We start from the raw sequence: 22,682 nt of genomic DNA on the forward strand, positions 1-22,682 counted from the left end.
CGACCCATCTTAATCATCATTTTGGAATAAATTGAGGTTGTTCAAAGCAACAAAGCTGTGAATGGTCAAGTAACCTTTTAGCATTATCCCTCCAGATTCAGATTAAGCTCTTTTTAAGCTGATTGGATCTTAATGGCCGTATCATCCTACTCAGCGCTTAGCAAATCCTACCGCCAACACGTTCTTGGTCATAAAGTTATGACGAATATAGAAGGCAGTTCGTTTGTTCTGCCAAAAAGTCAGACAATGTCTCCCATCCGGGCCCAGTTTCGTAGATTGGATGTTAATTGTTTACTTTTCTGAGTTGGTACGACGCTTTAATTCTTTTCCCGAGATGATTAGCGTGAGACTTGCCCGCCAAGTGTTTCCAAGGTCAATGTCAGCTCAATTGTGGTTCATCTTTTGCGTGTCGCCTTATTTGGAGTGATACTTGTTCAAAAAATGGCGTGCAATTTGGGAGTTTATCGCGTAAACTTGTTGTGCTGGGAAATGCATCACCACCCCTTGAGCCCCCTCCTCCAACACGGAACAATAGAATCGCTGAAAATGAGTAAATCACCTGAAGCTACCTGATTAATCACCTCGTGCCAACCGAGCAGCAAACGGAGAGACATGCTACTCACAGACAATCTGTGAATTAAGATCGTAGTCAGGTTGGAAAACTGCTCCGCGATACTACGGTCATGATTGCAAGTGGTTGGAGACAAAACACACAGTCCAGCTGTCGACAATCGGCCATAAATTTTTCACCGACCTACGGGGAAAACCTTTGCGCACCGACGCCGACACTTGGTGTTATGGTCATTTGACACAATCAGCATTTAGCCGAAAATGAGTTTAATACATAATATTTTTTTCAATTCATGTTTGATTGTATTTCAGTTGAAAGATCACTTTGACTTTTTCTTAAAAAAAAAAACAAATGGGACATCAGAGCACCACGACAACGCCAACGACTTGACCTTAGCAATGACTGGAGGTTGGCCACAGTAACAGACTGTCGTGAAGATCAAACGCTGATTTATGCGTCATCTTCATTGAAGATGGTTCAAGAAATTCACGCAACTTCCTTCCGCCACCGAAGGGAGGGTCATCGAGGTGACATCTGGGGACACTAAGGACAATCTTGGTTTGTCACGCGAAGATCATTCACTTTAGGAGGTGACATATTTATATATAATATTTCGAGTTCAAGAAAACCATGTACATAATTGTTCTGAGGAGGAGCAAATCATCAAAACTCGGTACTTACAAATAAAAGTTTGTGGCTTATCTACAGTTTTCTCTGAAAAGGTCCTATAAACATATGAAACACAATAGCTTATAGGACCTTTCCAAAAAAGACTCTAGATGTGTTTTATAAGCTGTGTCGAAAGTTTTTTAACAAATTAGAAAAAAAACTTGAAAAATGACTAATTTGTTACGACCTACATCAACAAATTATTTTGGAAAAAAATGTACGTGTCTTCTTTTTGATTTAAAAAAAATCTTGGTCAAAACCAACTCGTCCGTCAAACATATTTTTTTAAATGGTTTGAAAATGTGTACTGTACTTCGGTATGGTTATTGAGCCAAAAATACATTTTCGGAATTCAGATTGCCGAGTATGGCACCTAAATCTGTAAAAAAAAACTTCGTGAACTCATACCGGATGGCTAGCTTTTTTATGTAAATTCTGATTGAAAAAATAACTTGTTCACAAATTGATCACTCATTGCATCGAATGATTACTGAATCCGCCAAGCAGCAAAACAAAACTCACGACATCCCTTTAATTCCCCTCGGTTTATTTCGATCCCATCAGTAAACCTGACCGTGAAATTTCGCGATTAGCTCCGGAGACTTACGGCAAAGTCTCAGAGCGATGAACATGTCGCACGCTGACCGCTGACAACCACCTCTGCCACCGTCCCGGTCAGCAGCCAGCCAGACATGCGAATCAATTTAGCTAATTTCGATTGTTGAGCCCACGCCAGTCGCAGTTCGTCGCTTGACGCGGCAGGAGATCTTCTCTCGGTGTTCGTCGCTTCTCGTTGATGAGCAATCATGTGGGCGGTTTCGGGAGTTACGTTGCGGTTGTGTTTGGTGGCGTTGATCCTTGCGCGTGTTGATGCGGTGAATCCTTCGCCGAATTTGGACTTTACCGAAGCGGAAGATTTGAACGATGATAATGGTTTTGTGAGTGTGTACAAGAACTATCCCAAGATCCAGGTGACGGTCGATACTTCGAAGTTGAAGCGTGTCGCGCAGCCGGAAAGTGACGATAGCAGTTCGGGGAGTTCCGGAAGTTCGGGCTCGGAATCGGTCGAACGGCAAACTGTTGGAGTGCGCACCGACATCACGATCGAAATATCCGAGGAGTCCATCAATGAAACGAACACCGTTGATGGAAAAATAGATACCGGAAAAAAGGATGGACCATCTACTGGGGGAAGAAAGGATGGCAAGGGAGGTGTGGACGATGATAATGCCAGTGTGCCAGTGTTCAAAGGGATGGGAGGTATTCCGACTAAGGGAAAACCTACCAAGCCAATATCGCCAAATGATGTGAATGATAACAGACCGATTGTGACAGTAAGGCCACCTGTCGTCACATACGGACATAGAACGGATGACCGCAAGCCGCCAGGACCTCATGAAGGATGGAACCGATTTCAACCGGTAGGAGTGTGGACTACCGAGAGACCATACTTGCGGAGGATCGATTATGATTTTAGAGGTCAGTATTTCAGAGAGTATAATACTTCATTGCCGGATGCATTTGAAACAAACAATCTGAATGTTCAATTTTTGATCTGGGTCATCTAAAATCTTATGTGATCAAATCGAATAATTACTGATTAGTGAAATGAAATGAATTCTTGAACAAGTTGAAATCAGTATGATGGAATTGTACTTTTCTGTAATAATTTACATGCATAAACCGTTTCGGTAAACGATATATTTTAAAAAATATTGTTATGCTTAAATTACAACGAATTTAATTAAAATAATGCAAAGGCTAAAAAAACTACGTAACTCCAATTTTAAAGATGAAAATGTTGTTAAGTTTGTTAACACACTGTAAACTGGGGTGACTTTGATAAATTTGAGTTTTTTCCGCGAAATGAAGAGTACAAATTAAATGCGTACGGAATGGTATGGAATCATACTGACATTTTCAAATGATTTTGAAGGTTTAAGAAAATAGTTACTGAGAATTTAGATAATGTTGATCAATAGCATTATTTTTATATTCTCAAACTGTCAGGATTTCTCAAATGAACACGAAAGGAGAAGGTAAAATAAGTTCGTCAATAATAAGTAGTATGTGTTTTTGAAACATAATTTCAAAAAAATCTCAAAATTTATAGGCATTTTCAGTAGAACAAATATTATATAAAATGAGATTTTTTTCGATATGTGCATGAATTCAGTTCAGTCAAAATGCAATATAAGTCATTTATTTTATATATAAAACTAGTTTTAATAAATTTCAGGCGAAAGTCTGACTTTTTGAAATTTTACCAAAAATTTAATATATTTTGTTTAAAAGCTTATAAATTTAATATAAATATTTTTTTTATTAAAAACTATAATATCGTGCAATCTAAGTGATTTTACATTTGACATAAAATTAAAATTTAAGCACCTTAAAAAAAAAAAAAAAAAAAAAATCTCGTTTCAACAAGAAAACTATATTGATATCAATGAAATTGTTTTTTTTTTAAATACTATTGAAAAATATTGTTTTCAGAAATAGTATGTTTTAAAAATAATAATCTTGAGAATAACCTTGCCAGTAGATAAATATTCCAAAAAAACTGAAATCCTGTCATTGTCACCCCGGTTTATGGTACATGAAGTTTTAAAAATTAGGCCCTGGCCACATACAGTGTCTTTCGACTCTGACTAAAAAGAAAACGTTATTTTAATGCCATGGTTAAAAGATTTTAAAAATGTTTCGAAAACGCACAAGTTGCTTAGTACTTAAAATAAATATGAGTATACATTAAATTTACTGACGAAACAATTTTTTTTTTGAACCATTTATTATACTTTTAGGTGGTTCAAAACTTGATAATTATGATAAAAAAACGCATTTTTCCCGAATTTCTTAGGCCGATTTTAAAGGTAAGAATTTCATTGAATTTCAAAATGTTTTAAAATATTTTTTTCGGAATTGATAGTTCAAGTTCAGCAGCGGTTTAACAAATATGTTTTTGAAAAGCAGTAAAATAATATCTAGCACGAATATGCTTATGATTTTCAAAAATCAGCAAAGAGCAAATTTAAGAACACTTTCGCTTATTTTGCATTTTCTTTCATTATGGCGATCAATAAAATTAAACCAAACCGGATTCGAAATTAAAACTAAATGGCCACCATATTACCTCATCAAAATTAAATGATAGATAGTTGATTTAAAATTGTTACTTGGGTTACGCCGTGTTAGAATGGTCCTAAAAAATGCCGTTTTGTCGATTTTGCAAAAACCACATTTTTCAAAATTCGTAGCTGCACTACATTATAATCAATTTACGCTCTCCGAGTTGGATTGAATTAGTTGGATGAATTCAGAGTCTCAAACATATAAGCTAACATTTGAAAAGGTCTTATAAAACTTTTGACTGTCATTTCGATGGTTAGTTTTTTAAATAGTTAGGCATTTTTTTCCTCGCTTCTTACACCGCGAATTTTTGCCTTATAGTCTTACTGGACAAATTCCGAATTTTTGGGAAATTTCGTGTATGTGCCTCAAAGTTTATATTCCAGGGATTTGCTTTCTTTTCCTTGTGAGCCAACAAAGAGTGCCTTCAACATTTTTAAATCCAAATCTGAAATATGAAAAGCATAAGTGTATTTGTTTTCATTCCCAACAGGCAATCCCGTGTACGTTAAAACGTACGTACCGTACCACGCCACTCATCATCAGGACGCAAACGGAAGCTGGAAACCGTGCTACTGCAACGTTTACCAACCCTGGGATCGTGCTCCGTCCAACCCGGTGCTCCCGACTCCTCGACGAAAGGTCGACGACAAGGTGGACATACCCTACAAACAGCACCGAGATTAGGGGATAGTATTTTTTAGTGTTATATGTTAAGAAGGTTTTTTTTTATGTAAATAAGGAAAAAATATAAACTCAGTAAGAAATTAAAAGTCTATAGATACGTGTCCATCGCTGTAGTACAGCCTAGAACGACGCGACATCTTCCATACTGCGATCACTCATTTCTGAATAAACTCAGTTGATAACGATCGTGATACTACGACGTCTAAGCAGACGTGGATTCAAATGAGTTGGTCGCGGATTCTCAGTTACGCTAGAATTTCAGCCGGTTGACGTGCTCGACACATTAGTTCTGCTAAGAAAATGAGAATTTCAACGTTTTGGATTATACTGGTTGCATTTTTCTTTGGTGTTATGTCAGGTGAGTAGTTCGTGTATAAAACTGGAAAAGCAGCTTGGGATTGATAAATTTCACAGCACCACAGATCAATTTTGAAAATCATCACTCGAATATGGATCAAATGGAAGTAGAGGACCCAATGATGGTTTCGTGTGATCGCACACCCGAAGTAATGGTTTCCATGGAAGATGAGCCGACAAATAATCTACGTAAAGTATCAACAAATGAATAAAGTTAATTGCTTGAATTATATTTGTATTTCTTGTTCACCCGGATATCCCGAACAAATGAAAGTTATTATTAACACTAACTGCAACATTTGGTCTATCCTTAGGATCGACCAGGTCATCGGGTGACAGGAAACTGCTCCGAGCGTACTGAAACAATAAACAAATGCCTTTAGTACTAAACCCTTTCGGTAAATCACTCTCAACTTACGATTGCAAGATTTGGTGTCTCGTAGTCATCCATTTCGTCATTAGATGGGAAGACTAGCTTATCATTTCGTTCCGCAACAATCCACTCGCTCTGTTTTTCTGTTGTTGGGATCTCCGTCGTAGCAGAAGGCAGCGGTGGAATCCACAGTATATTGGATATCTTCTCGTTGACTCCATTTATAAACTCCCGTTTCGATTCGTACACCTTTTCACCAATTTCCTTCACTTTGCTACAACAAATTATTATTTTTAAATATGAAAGAACTAAAAAAAACTACTCACTTCAACAATAGTCCAGATCCAAGTCCATTCCCACTACCAAGTTTAAGATTAACGAATGGAGCTGAAATTAATGAAAAAAAAATTACTGGAACACTATCTATAGTATTTTCTACTCACAAGCATTCACGGAAACCATCAATATTATCACTCCAAAAACTGTAAATGACCTCATTTTGCACCACAGAAAATACAGAAAAGTAAACCCTGTTCAACTGCACAACGATCACCGAATGAGACTTGATAGTGACCTATATATATTTTATACGAGATTATTGTTCCGTCTGACAGCGGCTGCTGTTATCAACCAATGCATTGGCCATCAAATCGCGGTAGCAAAACAAAAACCAGAGTTAGACGATCGGAAGTTTTGCTCAATGCCAATCTTTTGGTAACGTTCTGATCGCGAGAACTTTCTGTTTGTAAGGGAGAGTGGATCAGATGGCTGCATATTTATTATTTTAGATTCATAAAAAAATGTAAATAAATGAATCGGGTAGTCTTAATAATCATGTCGAATGGTATGTCAGTCAATGTTTTTGAATAACCCAACCTGAATTGAACGTCGCCACATTTGTTCGACTTTTTTTTCTACTTTATGATCGATTGATACAATGCTTATAAACTACCAAGTATTACGTCAATCACTTTTTGTGTGTGGTCTTAGTTCTGATTGACGTTGCACCACGACTTTGCGATTTTAATCTTTTAAATGAACGTTTGTTTCTTTAACTGTTTTTAAAGATGTCTTTATAATTCAAACCAAAAAAGTAATTGAAAATATGAAGTACTTTTTTAAATTTATCATTAGTTTTCAATTTTTCCAATTTAATTTCTCATAATGTTCATTCTTGGACATTTAAAATCGAAGAATACGTTACTAAGAAACAAGCAATCCACACAAATAAGCAGAAAAAGATGCAAATGAAGATTTTTCAGATCGAGTTATCCAATAGTGTAAGGAAGCCCAACAGAATACACACATTTTTTATGTTTTGAATACAAATTAAGTAATGTTTGTGGGAAAGTCATTTCATCTATACCCGTTTTTTTAAACTTTCAACTTACGACCACTAACGAGAAACAAGGTGCAAGTTTTCACAGATTGCACTGAAGAATGTTTCTTTGTCGTTTCCTCTGTACGGTATTAGAAAAAAAACTAAAATGAGCGACCGACGTGATCAAACATTAAACATAACGTTCATTCATCCACTTCGCTTACAAAAAAAAGTGCGCAAGCACTGCAATTTGGTGTTATCTTCAAGTGCAACATGCGTCCAAAACGTTAGGTACACTGCAATTTTTAGATTATTTTCAAACAGTGCATTTCCTGGGGAACCTATTACAAATTTCTACTACTATATATTGTACATGAAGATTTCGGGTCAGTATCAGTCTGCATTGGTACTTGTCCTTCAACTCGACACCAAATCAACTCGTTTAACTGAAATGAAGTTATATTGTTCCACATTGGTGGTTGCACTAGTCCTGCCAGCACTAATCATGGCATCCCATTGGAAATCACCACACCTCAAGTCCTGGAAGGAGGCTCAGGACGAGTGTGCCGACTATCTGCGACTTACCGACGAAACCGTTGAGCGATACGAAAACCAAGGATATCCCGATGAACACAGTACCCACAAGCTGATCCACTGTATCCTGGTCACCGTGAACGCGTGGAACGAGGACTCTGGAGTCAAGGACTACGTCCTCAAGAACTTCTTCTATCCATCGCCTTCGGATACCTGTTACGTGAACCGAACCCACGAGTGCCTCTGCGAGACCGTATCGCCGCTGCCTCGTCACTCCCAGCTGAAACGTGCCCACAAATCATTCCTTTGCTACTATCGCAATTATGGAAACATTGTCAGCGAGCGTCAGTTTGTGCCGTACAGCGACGAAGAACGTGAGGAAAACTTTGAGCGGACCTACGCTATTGTCGACGTTCCTCGTTGCTCCCTTGAAGAAATCGCCAAGGGAAATGCCTTGGAAGTCAAAGAATTCCCGGAGATTGCTTTTACATACACCATCCGAACTGGATTTTACGAACCGAAAAATGGAGTCCATCGCGGTCGTTTGTTTACCAACTTTGGCATTCCGGAGATTCTGAGCGAGAAGACCAGCTGCTGCGAGGCCTCTGTCCGTCAACAGTACTGCGAAGAACCGGCCCGAGTCTTCCAGACGTTCAAGCAGTGCTATGCAAGCTTCCTGCCAACACTTGGAACTGCTCAAGAGGTTGCCAAGGAGTTGCTTGAAAAGCCTGTCCCACCACCACCGTGCAAGAGCTGTGGAGGACCAGCCCCGTGCAAATCGTGCCCTCATAGCATTCCACGAAACCATCCTCGACCTTGTTACAACGGACAGTGCAACTGATCTGAACTGAGCTGATTCGTCAAATTTTCCCAAGTTTTTATGAGCTAAATAATATGTAGCGTAAGACCATCAAAGCAATATAACCTTTCATGATGCAAACATCCCTTTTTTTTCCCCTTGTAGAGTATTTGTACAATTTTGAACATTAATACATACTTTTCATTGAAAACAGCTTTTTTTAACCCATTGGAAACAGTTTGAGTCGTGAATTATGTTTTCGAACCACCTCCTATTTTTTTCAAAATGTGTATGACACACTTGCCCAACCACACCCAATCTTTTTAAAAGACCTTGGCGAAAATTATCAAATAATACAAGATTTAATTTTGAACTAATCACAAGTCAATGTTAGGGAAAAACCGAAAAAAATACTGAAAAGTCAACTGAATTTATTGAAAATTGAACTGACATCATTCAATCCAGCGTCTTTTGGCGTTTAGGTAATTTTAGCGGGTATATCGTCATAGAATGAATAAACTTTAATGCTAGCAAAAACTCCTCAATGAGGAGTCCTCATACTCGAAATGTCAAAATTAATTAATTAATTAAAGGACTTTATTTTTATGTCAAATGTACCATTACTTAAGTTGCTGATATAGTTTTTAAGAAAAAAAAAAGTTTATATTTAGTTAACTAAGTTTTTAAGTTTTTAACAAAATACTTATAAATTTTAGGTAAAATTGTTAAAAAAGTCGGAATTTGGCCTGAAATTTATCTAAACTAGTTTTGTTTATAAAATTATCGATTTATATTGCATTTTATACTGAGTTCGAAGCACGAACCACAAGTTTTCATGAAATTTGTTCAACTGAAATTTTCTATAAATGTGGAGTTTTTGTAATTGTGTTTCAAAAACACATATTATTTATTATCTTCAATCTAATTTAAACTTCACCTAGTGGAAAATTGTCCAAAAAATCAGAAAATGCATTCCGTTTTCCGATTCAAAATCATGTTCATAAAGAAAATCATGACACTTTGTGAAGTTCAAAACAATGACTTTCATGAACATTTTCTTAACTGTAGTTAACTAACTTTTTAATCTTTTCAAAACATAATAAAAACTTCTTCTTGAGGTACTTTGAACACTTCTCTACCACGGTCAGTATGATTCTAATCCATTCCGTACGTGTTTTAATAATTATTGTACTCTTTATTTTGCGGAAAAATCGCAAACCTATCAAAGTTACCCCAGCTATCAAAGTCACCCCGTTTTACGGTACGAGGGATTGTTCCTCTTGTCCCGTATGGTTGTCTTGTCCTACCTTCTCCTTGAATCATTCAGAATTTATTTTCACATTCCAACCAAATCTGTGATTTCTCAGCTTGTTAATGTTTTTCAAATCAATGTTTGGTTTGCTAGATGATCAACTTCATTGATTTCTCAATATTGTAAAATAATTTTGCTGTTTCAGTAGGACTACATTTAATGAAAGCTCTTGTATGATTTATTTCAGTCAACATTTCTTATAAAATAGAGCAGTGTGCGTTCAACTAATCTAAATTACGGCGTATGCAAGCTGTAGGTGCTTACTTTGCCATCATCTTCTAACGTACTGGTGGCAGCCTTGTATCCGGTCTTCTTTCCATTAATATTATGCTGCTCACTTTCTGCCGTCGACAATGAGCTGTACGACTTGATCTTTCCATCGTCCCCATACTGTAATGGTACAACATTAATCTTGGTCAAAAATTTATAAAGCATTTTTTGAATTAGTTACCTTTTGTCCCGAAGCCCACTTTGAGCTGCTCGACCAAGACTTTGTACGCTGGAATCCGCTTCCTCCAGTACCCCCACTAACGGCATCGTCACTTCCACCTCCGAACCGATTTTCCGTGTCGATGGCCGCGCTACCGGATACCGCACCGTTGTGTGCATTTTGGGCCTGCACCTTCGCCAACCGTTCGGCTTCCGTCATCAGCTCGTTGAGATCGGTGTGTGTTCCAAGCTGGCCGATGCCGGCAGCTCCAAATTGTCGACCGAGGGCATCGTTCGTGATCGGATATGGACTGTATCCGCCAGCAACCTGGCTTTGTTGACGATTGTGAGCACTCTGTGCCTCGGAACTTGCGTAGCGTGAACCTAGGGTTGCGGAACCAGCAGGATAGTATTGACCACCAGCGGTTTGCTGTTGTCTTCTTTCTTCGGCTGAGTACTTCGACGATGAAGATGATGCAGCAGTACCAATCACAGGTTGTACAACTGCACTGTTGTAGGCTGTGCTGTGACGTTGGTCTTGAGCGGAATACCGGGAATCAGTCGTTACGGGAACAATAGGAACGTAAGTACCTGCTACATTGGCATGTTGCGCTTGGTCGTAAGTGGAATACTTGGAGACAGACCCAGAGCCGGCTGCATGTGGAACATACGTGCTTCCTCTACGGTTGTAATCCTCGTGACGTTCGTTGTGGGCGGATGTTCGTAGCAGCGTATTATCAACAGGATATCCCACTCTTTCAGATGAATGTCTGCGAGATTCCTCGGATCTTTCGGCAGTTGCTACTTGTCCGCCATAAACAGGCTGGTATACCGGTTGGTAAGACGAAGATGATCGGTAGTTGGATCCTTGCGATGCACGATCTGCTGAACTGCTATAGATAGGCTGGACAGCACTTGCAGAATACGTCTGTTGTTCGTCATTGGCTGAATATTGGGTTGAGCTACGAACCGGATACACAACCTTAACCGGTGCTTGCGTATAAACGTTACTATCGGCATTGGCGAATCGCGCAGCTGTTTCAAGATTTGATGTCACTGGAGTATAAACTTGCACTGGAACTGGTTTGCTATAAACTACGTACGTATTTGCTGGCCTGTAACCTTGATAGCTGTCTTGTCTTCCGGACGCAATATACCGAGAAGCCTGATCACCAGACGAATAAACAGGTACTGGTTGTACCACTGAGGATGCTTGTCTCTCAGATGATGCAGCATAGTTTGATCTCGATTTGTATGCGTTACTGGCATCCACAACCGGCACTGGGTAGGTATACAGTTCACGGTTTGCGCTGGATAGCGAACTATGCGACGATTCTTGCCCAATGGGATAAGCAGCAGCAATTACTGGTTGGACTAGAGTAGCTCCACTGGACGATCCATAACTTGATCCACTCGTGCTTCCAAAGCTGGATCTTGTCTTGACCCCATCCGTAGCAGCAATATAGTTAGGCACACCGGAAGCGACACTAGATGAACTCTGGCGGTGAGAGGAACTCACATAACTGGACTTGGAGCCACCTGCAACTGGGTAAATTGGAGCTACGCCTTCTAGAGCGCTTGCCTGATACTTGGAGCTACTAGCACTCGTAGATCCTGATGCTCCACTAGCGAACCCGACGATTCCCTGCCCGATTGTTTCTGCATCATTATTATCAGAAAATCTATACAAAAGCTTTACTCAGTGACATCTTTAAACTATAAGCTGAATCGTACCATACCCTGAACTACTATAGCAAATCGTAGTGCCACAAGGATTTCCTACACCTCCAGCGCTGATCCGTGCAAGTCGTTCGGCTGCTCCTCTACGAGCAGCATTTACCGTTGCCTCGTGTTGAGAGAAGTGACTAAAATAAAATAAGTGTTACAAACTATCCGGCATTTGAGACAGTATCAGTTCTAATCAGATAGGAACAATCAAAACTGTACTCACTGTCCCTTAACATTGTCTAAACTGAAGGAGCAGACCACCAAGCCATCGTAATAAAGCAAAGCAGTGCATTGGGTTGATGTATTTAACATTTACATGGACAAAATATGGCATATAAAAACACGTTAGTCGAAATTGTAGTTAAATTATGTAACAAACGATGAACAACTCACCTGTTTGCGTGAAATAGCGTGGCATCGTCGTTTCCCGATGTGATATCTGAAAGAACAAAAAGTTTTTAAAATAATTTGCGGCGACGTGAACAAACATTAAACATTGCGCCCATTCATCCACCTCGGCAACAAAGAATAGCACACATGCAATTGAAATCTAGAGTTTGGAACAATTTTAAGGTGGAGCACACGTCCAAAACGTCAGGTACTGTGGGCATTGCAGTTTATAGATTATATTAAAACAAAGCATTTCCTGGGGATCCTATTACGAGGGAATTCTACTATAAATTGGCCATGAGGATTTGGCATTGACATCAGTCTGCTTTGGCGCCTGTTCATCAACTCAACACCAAATCGACTCATTCTCACAAAAAATGAAGTTTTATTATTGCACCATGGTGGTAGCTTTGGTGCTGCCAGCATTAACCATGGCAGCCCATTGGAAATCACCATACCTCAAGTCCTGGAAGGAGGCCCAGGACGAGTGTGCTGACTATCTGCGACTCACCGACGAAACTGTCGAGCGATACGAGAAACATGGATACCCCGATGAGCACAGCACCCACAAGCTGATCCACTGTATCCTGGTCACCGTGAATGCGTGGAACGAGGACTCTGGAGTCAAGGACTACGTCCTCAAGAACTTCTTCTATCCATCGCCTTCGGATACCTGTTACGTAAACCGAACCCACGAGTGCCTCTGCGAGACCGTATCGCCGCTGCCTCGTCACTCCCAGCTGAAACGTGCCCACAAATCATTCCTGTGCTACTATCGCAACTATGGAAACATTGTCAGCGAGCGTCAGTTTGTGCCCTACAGCGACGAAGAACGCGAGGAGAACTTTGAGCGGACCTACGCTATTGTCAACGTTCCTCGCTGCTCCCTTGAAGAGATTGCCAAGGGGAATGCCTTGGAAGTCAAAGAATTCCCGGAGATTGCTTTCACGTACACCGTCCGAACTGGATTTTATGAACCGGAAAATGGAGTCCATCGCGATCGTGTGTTCACCAACTTTGGCATTCCGGAGATTCTGAGCGAGAAGACCAGCTGCTGCGAGGCCTCTGTCCGTCAGCAATACTGTGAAGAACCGGCCCGAGTCTTCCAGACGTTCAAGCAGTGCTATGCAAGCTTCCTGCCAACACTTGGAACTGCCCAGGAGGTTGCCAAGGAGCTGCTGGAGAAGCCTGTCCCACCACCACCGTGCAAGAGCTGTGGAGGACCAGCTCCGTGCAAATCGTGCCCGCACAGCATTCCAAGACACCACCCACGTCCTTGCTACAACGGACAATGCTACTGAACTGTATTGAACTAAACTGATTCGTCTTGACTGCCACAGTGTTATGAACTGAATAATTTACAGAATAAGAACATTACTGCAAATATGTACAATAAACATTTCTCATGAAGCAAACGTCAGTTATCTTTCACGTGTATTCGAAAATATCACATCTTAGCTCTAAAAAAAAATGAAATTAATATAGGCTTTGGATAGTGGAACCAGCCGCCGGCTGAAACACTCTATAATAAGGTTATTATGAGTATTTTACCTACAATAGTTTTAAACAAAATAATGAACAATTGAGAATAATTAGGTTAGTTTTAAATAGTAATGATCATTATTTTAGCCCAATTTTTCTGTTTTACATATTATTTTGCTTATTTCTTGTTCAGATGGTTATTTTGAGCAACTTTTTTCTACAAAACAATTACTTTTTTTTTCTTTTCAATTTTTGAACATTCCAACGCCCAAGGCTCCAAAAAAGTTGGAACGGTAACTTCAACTCGCTGGTTCTCGGGCATAACACACCCAATCAAGACGATTCTTTTTTTCAGTGATTTGTTAGGATGTCTAGATGATCCTTGAACTTTGCAAAACTCAATTTGATCAAGTCTGTAATTTTTGCGATCAAAAACATCGTTCAAACTTTTTTTTGCGTGTAAAAAAAAATCGCCAAAAATTCTGCAGATGCAGTTGTTTTAAAAAAGTTGGAACGATGTTTTCGGTCGCTGAAATTACAGTTCAAATCAAATTCTGCAAAATTTTAGGATCATCTAGACATTCTTACAAATCGCTGGAAACAAGAATCGTCCCGATTGATTGAGTTATGCCCGAGAACCAGCGAGTTGAAGTTACCGTTCCAACTTTTTTGGGAGGCTTGGGCGTCCGTGTAAGTTGGACATGCGTTGGGCGTTCCAGTGTTAATTTAAATTTTTCTTGTGAAGCTTGTTTCTGATAGTTTTGGGCATTGTCTTTAATTGGTCTTTGACATTCTTCGTATCATATTCATTGTCTTTTGTTTATTTGGTGTTTTTCATATTTTTCAAATCACTCTAATTTTTTGAGTGTTTTTCTTAACATTAAAAATGATTTTTTAGATCGAAGCTCGTCTTTAGGCAATAAATCTAACTGCGTTAGGATACCCTTTTTTTTTAGCCTTGATACCACTGCGACCAATTAGAGGAATATTGTGGTGTGACCCTTTTGTTATAGCAAATCCGGTTAACCCAACATCATGGAACGATGAGAGGCAGCTCCTGTTTACCTTACGTTGTATCATAACAATAGAGACATTTGAAACTTTTTTGTGGCGTCATGCAGCACACATTATGTAAATAGTAAATATTAAAGGTTGTTTTAAAACATTTTTACTCATTTGGACCACTATAAAAGCTTAATAATTATCAGAGTCCGTCAGTTCACTTCAAAGGTTAAGAGGATCACAATTGTTACAATGAAAGTGTTGTCCACTTCAATGGTAGTGGCTCTGGTGCTACCAGCGCTTACACTTGCTGTTCACTGGGAAGATCCCTTCATTAAGTCCTTCGCCGATGCGCAAAAAGAATGTGTCGGATATTTACGACTTACGGACGAGACTTTGGAACGCTACATCAAGAGTGGATATCCGGATGAGCACAGCACGCGCAAGCTAATCCACTGTATCCTGGTCAATCTGCACGCTTGGGACCAAGTAAACGGCATTACGGATTACGTTTTCAGCCAATTCTTTGATCCAGCGCCATCGGACTCCTGCAACAAAAATCGCACAGAGGAGTGTCTTTATGAGAACGTAGCTCGAATCCCGTTGCACGAACAACTGAAGCGAGCTCACAGATCATTCCTGTGCTACTACCGAAACTTTGGAAACATTAACGAAGGCAATCACTTCATTCCGTACAGTAATGCAACTCAAAAACAGCACTATAAGGAATCGTTTGAGATTCAGGACGTCACTCGTACTGTGCTGCAACAGTGGGCTGATGGAGATATCGTGGATACACCACAGTTTTCAGAAGTGTTCTTCACCTTCGTAACCCGTACTGGCTTCTACAATCCGGACTGGGGATTCGACCTAGATCGGGTGTACGTTCAAACTGGAAATTCGGCCATCATCACTGAGGAAACTCGTAGCTGTGAGGCATCAGTTCGCAAACAGTACTGCGAAGAGCCGAAACGCGTTGCTCAGACGTTCAAGCAATGCTTGAAAGACAACGTTCCATCCTTGCCTTTAATTCAGGAGGCCGCAAAAGAGATACTTGAATCCATTCCAGTTCCACCATGCCCTAGCTCTGCGCCATCGTCGCCACCATGCTACAGCTGTGGGGCACCTTCTCCATGCAAATCTTGCAACCAGCGATTCAACGCGGATCGTCCGTGCTATAACGGACAGTGCTTCTAGAGAGCAACAAGACTGATATGAATTAATTTGATATGTAATTGTTCAAATATCCTAACTTTGTTGAGAAGACTTCAAGTCCAATTCAAACACACACACACACACACACGAAAAATCGAGAACAAGTAGTAAGAAAAATGTTTGCAGGAATAAAAAACTTAAATAAAAATTATGAAGTATCATTTCAACAAAACTCATACGATTCCTCCTCTAAAAACCCACCAAACTGTAAACAAGACATCAGAATGTACTTGGGCAGAATTTCAACGTGATCATGCTATCTTGTCGTATCGTCAACTGGGGTGAACCGGGACTATAGGCTGAATAGGGACAGCAGCTTTTTAAGCATTTTAAAGCTTCGGATTAGGAAATCGATGCACTAATTTAGTTGAGTTCTAACCGAAATCAATCAAAAATATCAAATAATTGTGCAAGATCCTGTCTAAAACAGCTGTCTCAAGATTGACTGATGGTATTTTTACTGATGATTCGATAAAACACATCATTATCCTTATTTTTGCTTGACTGCTTCTTAATTTATGTTGATTTTCGCAATAAAACTCATAATTTTAAAAAACCTCGTTATTAGGCCCTTTTAGCTTTCCAACTGCTGTTCATAATGGGCCCTTTCTAAATGCAATTTCGAAGAGAACGAAAAGGGCACTAAAGCGCTGTCACCGGATTGTTGTTTTGAATGATGTTTATGGGCCCTTTTGTTTAGTTAGAAATAATGAGAAATTCAGTGGAAATTTTGATAATTGGTGATTGAATGGTGTAGATAAGGTATGTAAAACATAAAAATTCTTCAAAAGTGTACTGAACAGCAGCCACGGGTCCGTATTAAATAGTGTATTTCGATAAAGTTTTTTTTCTGCAGAAATGCTTGGCGAAAAGTAAACCAAACTTTGCTTTGAAGTGAATTAGTGTTAAGAATGTATGAAAAATTCACTTTATAACACAAAAAGTTCCACAACTACGAAAAACTAACGAAAAACAAAAGGGCACATTTGAACTTTTATTTTGGGTTTGGAGTGAAAATTGTTATGTGCCCTTTTGTGTTTTTGATTTTTTCAATGGTAAATTGTTTGCTATCAATCTGATTCTTGGAGGGCATGTAGGGAGTGTACTAATGAGTGGAATAGTGGAATAATCCCGAATGTTTACGTTTTGGTTTTGTGCCCTAATGAAATGTTTGGCTCGATTTGACCTTGAATAAACAAAAGCTAGACCAGGTAATGTCAATAAACAATAGAAAAATACATTTTGTTTGGTTGACCGTTTTGTGCATCGTCGCGAAATTCGGTAGCCGAAGACTCGTGTTGTAATTCAATAACTAATGTGAAGAATGTCAACACTGCACGAAATTTCTACAGATATCACAGGATTTAAATCGCATTTTGGGTATCTGTAAAATGATATCACCTTTTATTCGCGTTTTCAATCATACCAATGTAATAAATAAATTGTTTAAACAGAAGTTATCGAGCAACTTTATCTTGATGATTTTTTCAAAAGTGATTTTAAGAAGTAAATATTGCAAAAGTGATTAAAACATAAAATTTTTTGCTCAACTGTTAAAAAACTTCGATCAAAATTTTATACGTAACATATTCCAGTTAACTAAGAAATAAAGACTTGCTATTCTGCCCATCATTGAAAATACGGCTATTTTCCACTTTTGGCAAAATCGAGATTTTTGCTCTAGGTGGTAGAAACTTGAATTTCACTAAAATATTGTTTAGTTTTGGCTGCCGATACGAAAAACCAAACGGCAAATATCCCATTCTCCTTTGAAATTTCTTGTTGCAAAGATTTGGTTACGAACACAAAAAGGCGTTTTTCTCGGAATACTCGATTTCGCATAATAGCCGAATCTTCAATTATGGGCAGTATTCAAAATTTGATTTCAATGTTCAAATTTTAAATGCATTAGGTTCATCGCATCATGATCTTATATATACTTAAGGCTACCAACTGTACGGATTTTTTCCTTACCATACGGATTTTCAACCCTTATCGCGGATTTTTAACAGGCCGGAATTTTTGTAGGGAATTTTTCGCATACTACGGATTTGTACGGAATTTTAACAACTTTTTAAACATTGGATTGCTTTTTTTTATTTGGTCAAAACTTTTGTTAACTAGACATTTTTATTTTACTGTGAGTTTGATTTGAAAAGGGAGAGTTTTCCGGGTTTTCTCAATTTAAACTTGATTATTAATAAGTCTAGAGTTTTTTTAAAGGTCCTATAAACTATTGTCTTTCATATGTTGATAGGACCTTTTAAAAAAATCTCGAATTGTTCTTTTAGAAATTCCTTACTAAATATATTTATCCATTAAAAGATCCAAAGGCCATCTAAAACTTGTGAAAACCTTTGAACATTTGAATTACCAATTTTGAGTATTTTTAAAGGTCCTATAAGCTGTTGTGTTTCACTTGTTATAGGACCTTTTCAATATTTTTGGATATGTGTTCGTGAAAACACTTAGAACGATATTATTCGTTAAAGCAAACTTGACATTTCGTAAACTTTTAAACTTTTAACAAAAAAATAAGAACATAATGTGTTGATTCAAATCAGGTTTTATTGTATGAATACTTTTAAACGTGCAAGTCATAAGCACTCTGATAGCATTTTGTGAAATGTGTTAACTGTAAAAACGACACAGTTTAAAATTTTTAACTCTCAAATTTAATTTAATTTAATTTATATAAATAATTCCTTGACAGTTTTTGTTATACCATGCTGTCATATCGGCATAGTGTACGGATTTTTGCTCAGCAAGAGTTGGTAGCCTTATATATACTCAGTTAACGAGTTTTTTAGCTAAACGCACAAAAATCGAGAAAATAAAACATTTCGGTTTATTGCGTATTGTGTGTTGATTTTTTTATGTTTAACGATCAGGAACAATTCAAACACGTACAGGTCATCAAAATAAATTAAAGCAAACTTAAAAAATATTCAGCCAAAACTTAGTTAAAACAGAATTCCCAATTGATACTTAGTGCCCTGATTCGCGTAGTTGACGGTAGTTGATTTGAATATTAGAACAATATAAAGCACCAATTAATACCCAATCTACCCGCAGTATCCCCAAATTTCTCAGGTGCAGCACCTGAGGTGCCTAACGTCTTTAACAAATTTGACTCACTATAACCAACAGAGTACCATATGCGCTGAATGCGCTGAGCTGAACACTTTTGTTTTGAACCACTGAAAAGTTTGCGTTTGCAGACTAGTTTGTTACATGGTCACTTCACGCTTCTTCATGTTGCTTGGAACATCCACACGTTTCGCAATTGTTTTCCCACATACAAACAATGGCACGAAATCTTCTACATCAAACTTGCGTGATCCTGATATGGTTTCGTCGATGTTTGGTACAAACAAGCATTTCTTTAAAAATATGTTGTTTTCACCGACAGCACTATAAAAGCCTACACCTGGTTGGCTAATCATCAGTCAACGTTTGCTCTTGTTATCCCAAAGAACAGGTAGTTACTTCAGAATGAAAATCCAACACACTATCACTGCGGTAGCCCTGATGCTACCAACCCTGACGCTGGCAGCATTTTGGGAATCCCCGTTTTTGAAATCCCTTGATGAAGCACAACAGGAATGTGCTGAATATCAGGGAATTTCAAACGAAACGGTAGAGCATTACGCAAGGAACGGATATCCGGACAATAGCTGTGTTCGAGAGTTGGTGCACTGTATCGTGTTCACCGTCAACGCTTGGAACGAAGTATCCGGCATCCAGGACCACGTCATCAGCCAGTTCTTCAATCCGGCTCCTTCGGACAGTAGCTACCAGGATCGTACTAAGGATTGCCTTCGCGAGACTGTGGACTGTCTGCCCAAGCATGACCAGGAGGGACGAGCGTACAATTCGTTCCTCTGCTACTATCGCAACTACGGAAACGTTGTTCAGGAACGGAAATACGTGCCCTACTTTGACTTGATCCGTGAGCGGTACTTCAAGGATTCTTTCGTTGTCAAGAGTGTTCCTCGTAATGTGCTACGTCAATTCGCTGCTGGCGACATCCTGAACACCGAACAATTCGCTGGAGTTTTTTACACCTATGCACTTGGCGCTGGATTTTACGATCTCGTGGATGGACTCAACTTGGAACGTGTATATGTGCAGTTTGGAATTCCTGAAATCTTGAGCGAATCAACTCGCTGCTGTGTAACTTCCGTTCGGCGACAGTACCCTGAAGGACCAAAACGAGTCGAAGAAACGTTCAAGCAATGTCTGCAGCACCTCCTTCCCTCACTGCAGACGATCCAAAAATCTGCTCAAGAATATCTCGAAGAAACGCCAGAACACGTTCTTCCACTTCCTTCGCCGCCATCTTGCCACAAATGTGGATCACCAGCACCTTGTAAAACTTGCGGAATTACCGACATTCCTCATTTCAACGTCCACCGTCCCTGTTACAATGGGCAGTGCTACTAATGTAGCAAATTACGTGTAGTTAAACTTGTTCACTTTATTTATTGTTTTTTTTTTCACGCGAATTCTCAAATAAAACTTCAATCAAATCAATACACAATATTTTCCCATGGTTTTACCTGATAAACAACTTCCAAGAAGTAGCACCAAAAGAAGCTTCGGTTTGATCATTTTAAACTGTTTTTTTCCTCTGATCAACACTTTTAATATTTAATAGCCACTCTAACTTATTTTCTTCCAATCCTGGAGTCCTTCCAATTTTTAGACTTTCTCGACCGGCAATCGAACAAGAACTGATCGCTTTATAAGAACGTTCGAGCCGTCTATAAGCCTCGTGGCGGTGTAATCGGTTCTGTTTTCGCTAGAATTTGACCCCACTGCGATGACCTCAGGCAGGACTACGACGTTGTGGAGCTTTCAGAATTCGCAGACACGAGCCGGTCCGAGGGAGTGAAGGTTGCTCAAATTATGTATTTCACAAAAATTGTTCCAAATTAAATATCATAAGAGTATTTGTATTTGGTAATTTTTAAACTATTGCTAAAACACTTAACTGACAAATTTACCAGACTCGAAAATTCCAGAAAATTCCAAACCAATGAGTGAACGACCTCACCAAGTTCAAAATGCGTGTCAGTTGGTGAAACTCAAACTGACGCAATTTCTAAGAACATTCCCAACCTGATACGCGAGGAAACTCGGGCATATTCATTCATTTTTCGTAGAACAATGACGAATCTAATCGTAATACACGTATACTTAAGCCGGGTTTTTGTAAGTAAACACGGCGAAACAGATAACGCTCAAGGACGAGGTGGATTCTGAGCAGCCAGATGATTCGATCTGGAGCAACGCACGGAAGTAAGGATTTCATCCGGAGGTCGGGGTTGAACGAATGTTGATAGTACGGCGCTTGAAGTTCGAGTTCAGTGGATGCTTTACGAGCTGCACCGGAAAACAAGGTGACACATCTGGTTTGAATTGTAACACATATTCAAAGGATTATACTACCTTAGTATGGTTTTATTTTTGTAGAGATATCGAAACTTGGGAAGATTGGGGAAAGTGACTATTTGTACCACACAGAAAAAAAAGTTGAATTTAGGAATGTTGAAAACTTGGTAGGTTGAATATTACCGCTTTTTTAGTAATATTACATAAAAAATGTGTAAAAATGTGATCCTGAAGAATATTAATCGAAAACTGATGAAAATTCATCATTTTGTGGGGTAAAATTAATCATTTTTTTGGACAAAAAATCAGTCACAATTTCCAGATGAATATTACCATCATTTTTTTTTTGTGCGCACTATGTTCTTCTGGATCTACTCTAATGGAAACGAAGTTATAGTTTATGTTAATATGTTATTTTGGATCAAATTTTACATATAAATAATGTAAATCTCAAAGTGTTTAAATTGTCTCATTGAAGTATATATACAGCAATTCCATTTAAAAGAGCCTAAACCGAAAAAAAGTTCTCCGATCGGGCTCAAAATTTTTTTGGGGGTTCCTTGGCCAAAATAATTAGACCCGTATTTTTTTGTTTGGCCATTAGGGTGACCTACGCCGTGTTAGGGTGGTCTGTAAAATGGCAATTTTCATAATTTTTCGCAAAAACCACTTTTTTTAGCTGTCTTAGACGCAAAAGAAAGGTGATGAGTTTGGCTATTTGGGAAAAATAGTAAGAAGTTTCAAAAATCTAGCTTACCATTTGAAAAAGTCGCATGAAAACTTAAAATGGCGTTTTGACCATGTCTGGACCAAAGAGCCTATGTCTGAAAATATTTTTATCGGATTCCTCGAAAAATTTCACATAACATCTAAAAAATTGGCGATGTCGAACCGTATGTTTCGGAGATATGATATTTTGAAAACAAAAACTGAGTTTTTCGACGCGCCACGCGCAAAAACGGGAAAATGACGAAATCGCCAAAAAATCAACTTTTTTCACTAAAACTGCGATAACTTTAAAATTTCAGCGATGACCTTAGATGTTATGGTACCAAAAGTTGCGACTTTCATATACAAAAAAATTGATACTAAAACATCTATAGGTCATATGAATAACAAATACATAAAATTAGTACTGTTTTTTTATTTTTTTTACTGCGTATTCGATGCAAACGCCTTTATGTAGGCAATATTATTTAAAACACATGCTTTGAGCGAGCTGCTTTTTACAGAATAGTAACGATTTTCCTCACCTCCAAGTTGAACGCTCGATCAAATGTTATTTAA

General features: G+C 38.7%; 4 protein-coding genes across 5 annotated transcripts; 2 read left to right on the forward strand and 2 right to left on the reverse strand.

Moving 5' to 3' along the window:
* The first annotated feature begins 1,955 nt into the window (after window positions 1–1,955).
* On the forward strand, window positions 1,956–5,643 carry LOC6035278. The gene is made up of 3 exons (XM_001845447.2): window positions 1,956–2,719; window positions 4,863–5,414; window positions 5,471–5,643. Exons 1-2 carry the CDS (start codon window positions 2,047–2,049, stop codon window positions 5,054–5,056), a joined length of 867 nt encoding a protein of 288 aa, XP_001845499.2. The 5' UTR covers window positions 1,956–2,046; the 3' UTR covers window positions 5,057–5,414; window positions 5,471–5,643.
* On the reverse strand, window positions 5,623–6,444 carry LOC119767939. The gene is made up of 4 exons (XM_038257990.1): window positions 6,230–6,444; window positions 6,113–6,173; window positions 5,832–6,060; window positions 5,623–5,770 (listed from the first exon to the last, which is right to left on the reverse strand). Exons 1-4 carry the CDS (start codon window positions 6,282–6,284, stop codon window positions 5,660–5,662), a joined length of 456 nt encoding a protein of 151 aa, XP_038113918.1. The 5' UTR covers window positions 6,285–6,444; the 3' UTR covers window positions 5,623–5,659.
* Window positions 6,445–7,612: 1,168 nt separating this feature from the next.
* LOC6035279 (general odorant-binding protein 45) lies at window positions 7,613–8,482 on the forward strand. Its single transcript, XM_001845448.2, has one exon. The coding sequence runs from the start codon at window positions 7,613–7,615 to the stop codon at window positions 8,480–8,482; it is 870 nt and encodes a 289-aa protein (XP_001845500.2).
* Window positions 8,483–9,900: 1,418 nt separating this feature from the next.
* On the reverse strand, window positions 9,901–20,729 carry LOC6035280. Of its 2 annotated transcripts, XM_038255765.1 has the most exons (6): window positions 20,561–20,729; window positions 12,303–12,348; window positions 12,133–12,153; window positions 11,921–12,046; window positions 10,204–11,863; window positions 9,901–10,142 (listed from the first exon to the last, which is right to left on the reverse strand). In XM_038255765.1, the coding sequence occupies exons 1-6, from the start codon at window positions 20,610–20,612 to the stop codon at window positions 9,987–9,989; spliced, it is 2,061 nt and encodes a 686-aa protein (XP_038111693.1). In that variant the 5' UTR covers window positions 20,613–20,729; the 3' UTR covers window positions 9,901–9,986. The 2 variants fall into 2 exon arrangements, with proteins under 2 accessions (XP_038111693.1, XP_038111694.1); XM_038255766.1 differs by lacking the exon at window positions 12,133–12,153.
* Window positions 20,730–22,682: the final 1,953 nt, after the last annotated feature.

This window comes from Culex quinquefasciatus, chromosome 2 (genome assembly GCF_015732765.1).
Source record: "Culex quinquefasciatus strain JHB chromosome 2, VPISU_Cqui_1.0_pri_paternal, whole genome shotgun sequence".
Classification (NCBI taxonomy): domain Eukaryota; kingdom Metazoa; phylum Arthropoda; class Insecta; order Diptera; family Culicidae; genus Culex; species Culex quinquefasciatus.

Bases quoted from the DNA above. Each gene is read 5' to 3' on its own strand.
- LOC6035278 (XM_001845447.2), top strand. From the start codon at position 2,047: ATGTGGGCGGTTTCGGGAGTTACGTTGCGGTTGTGTTTGGTGGCGTTG. The intron at 2,720-4,862 runs GTCAGTATTTCA...CATTCCCAACAG, and splicing joins GATCGATTATGATTTTAGAG to GCAATCCCGTGTACGTTAAA.
- LOC119767939 (XM_038257990.1), bottom strand. From the start codon at position 6,284: ATGAGGTCATTTACAGTTTTTGGAGTGATAATATTGATGGTTTCCGTG. The intron at 6,061-6,112 runs GTGAGTAGTTTT...AATTTGTTGTAG, and splicing joins GGATCTGGACTATTGTTGAA to CAAAGTGAAGGAAATTGGTG. The intron at 5,771-5,831 runs GTAAGTTGAGAG...TTATTGTTTCAG, and splicing joins AGACACCAAATCTTGCAATC to TACGCTCGGAGCAGTTTCCT.
- LOC6035279 (XM_001845448.2), top strand. From the start codon at position 7,613: ATGGCATCCCATTGGAAATCACCACACCTCAAGTCCTGGAAGGAGGCT.
- LOC6035280 (XM_038255765.1), bottom strand. From the start codon at position 20,612: ATGATCAAACCGAAGCTTCTTTTGGTGCTACTTCTTGGAAGTTGTTTA. The intron at 12,047-12,132 runs GTGAGTACAGTT...ATTTTATTTTAG, and splicing joins TTAGACAATGTTAAGGGACA to TCACTTCTCTCAACACGAGG. The intron at 10,143-10,203 runs GTAACTAATTCA...GTACCATTACAG, and splicing joins AGTGGGCTTCGGGACAAAAG to TATGGGGACGATGGAAAGAT.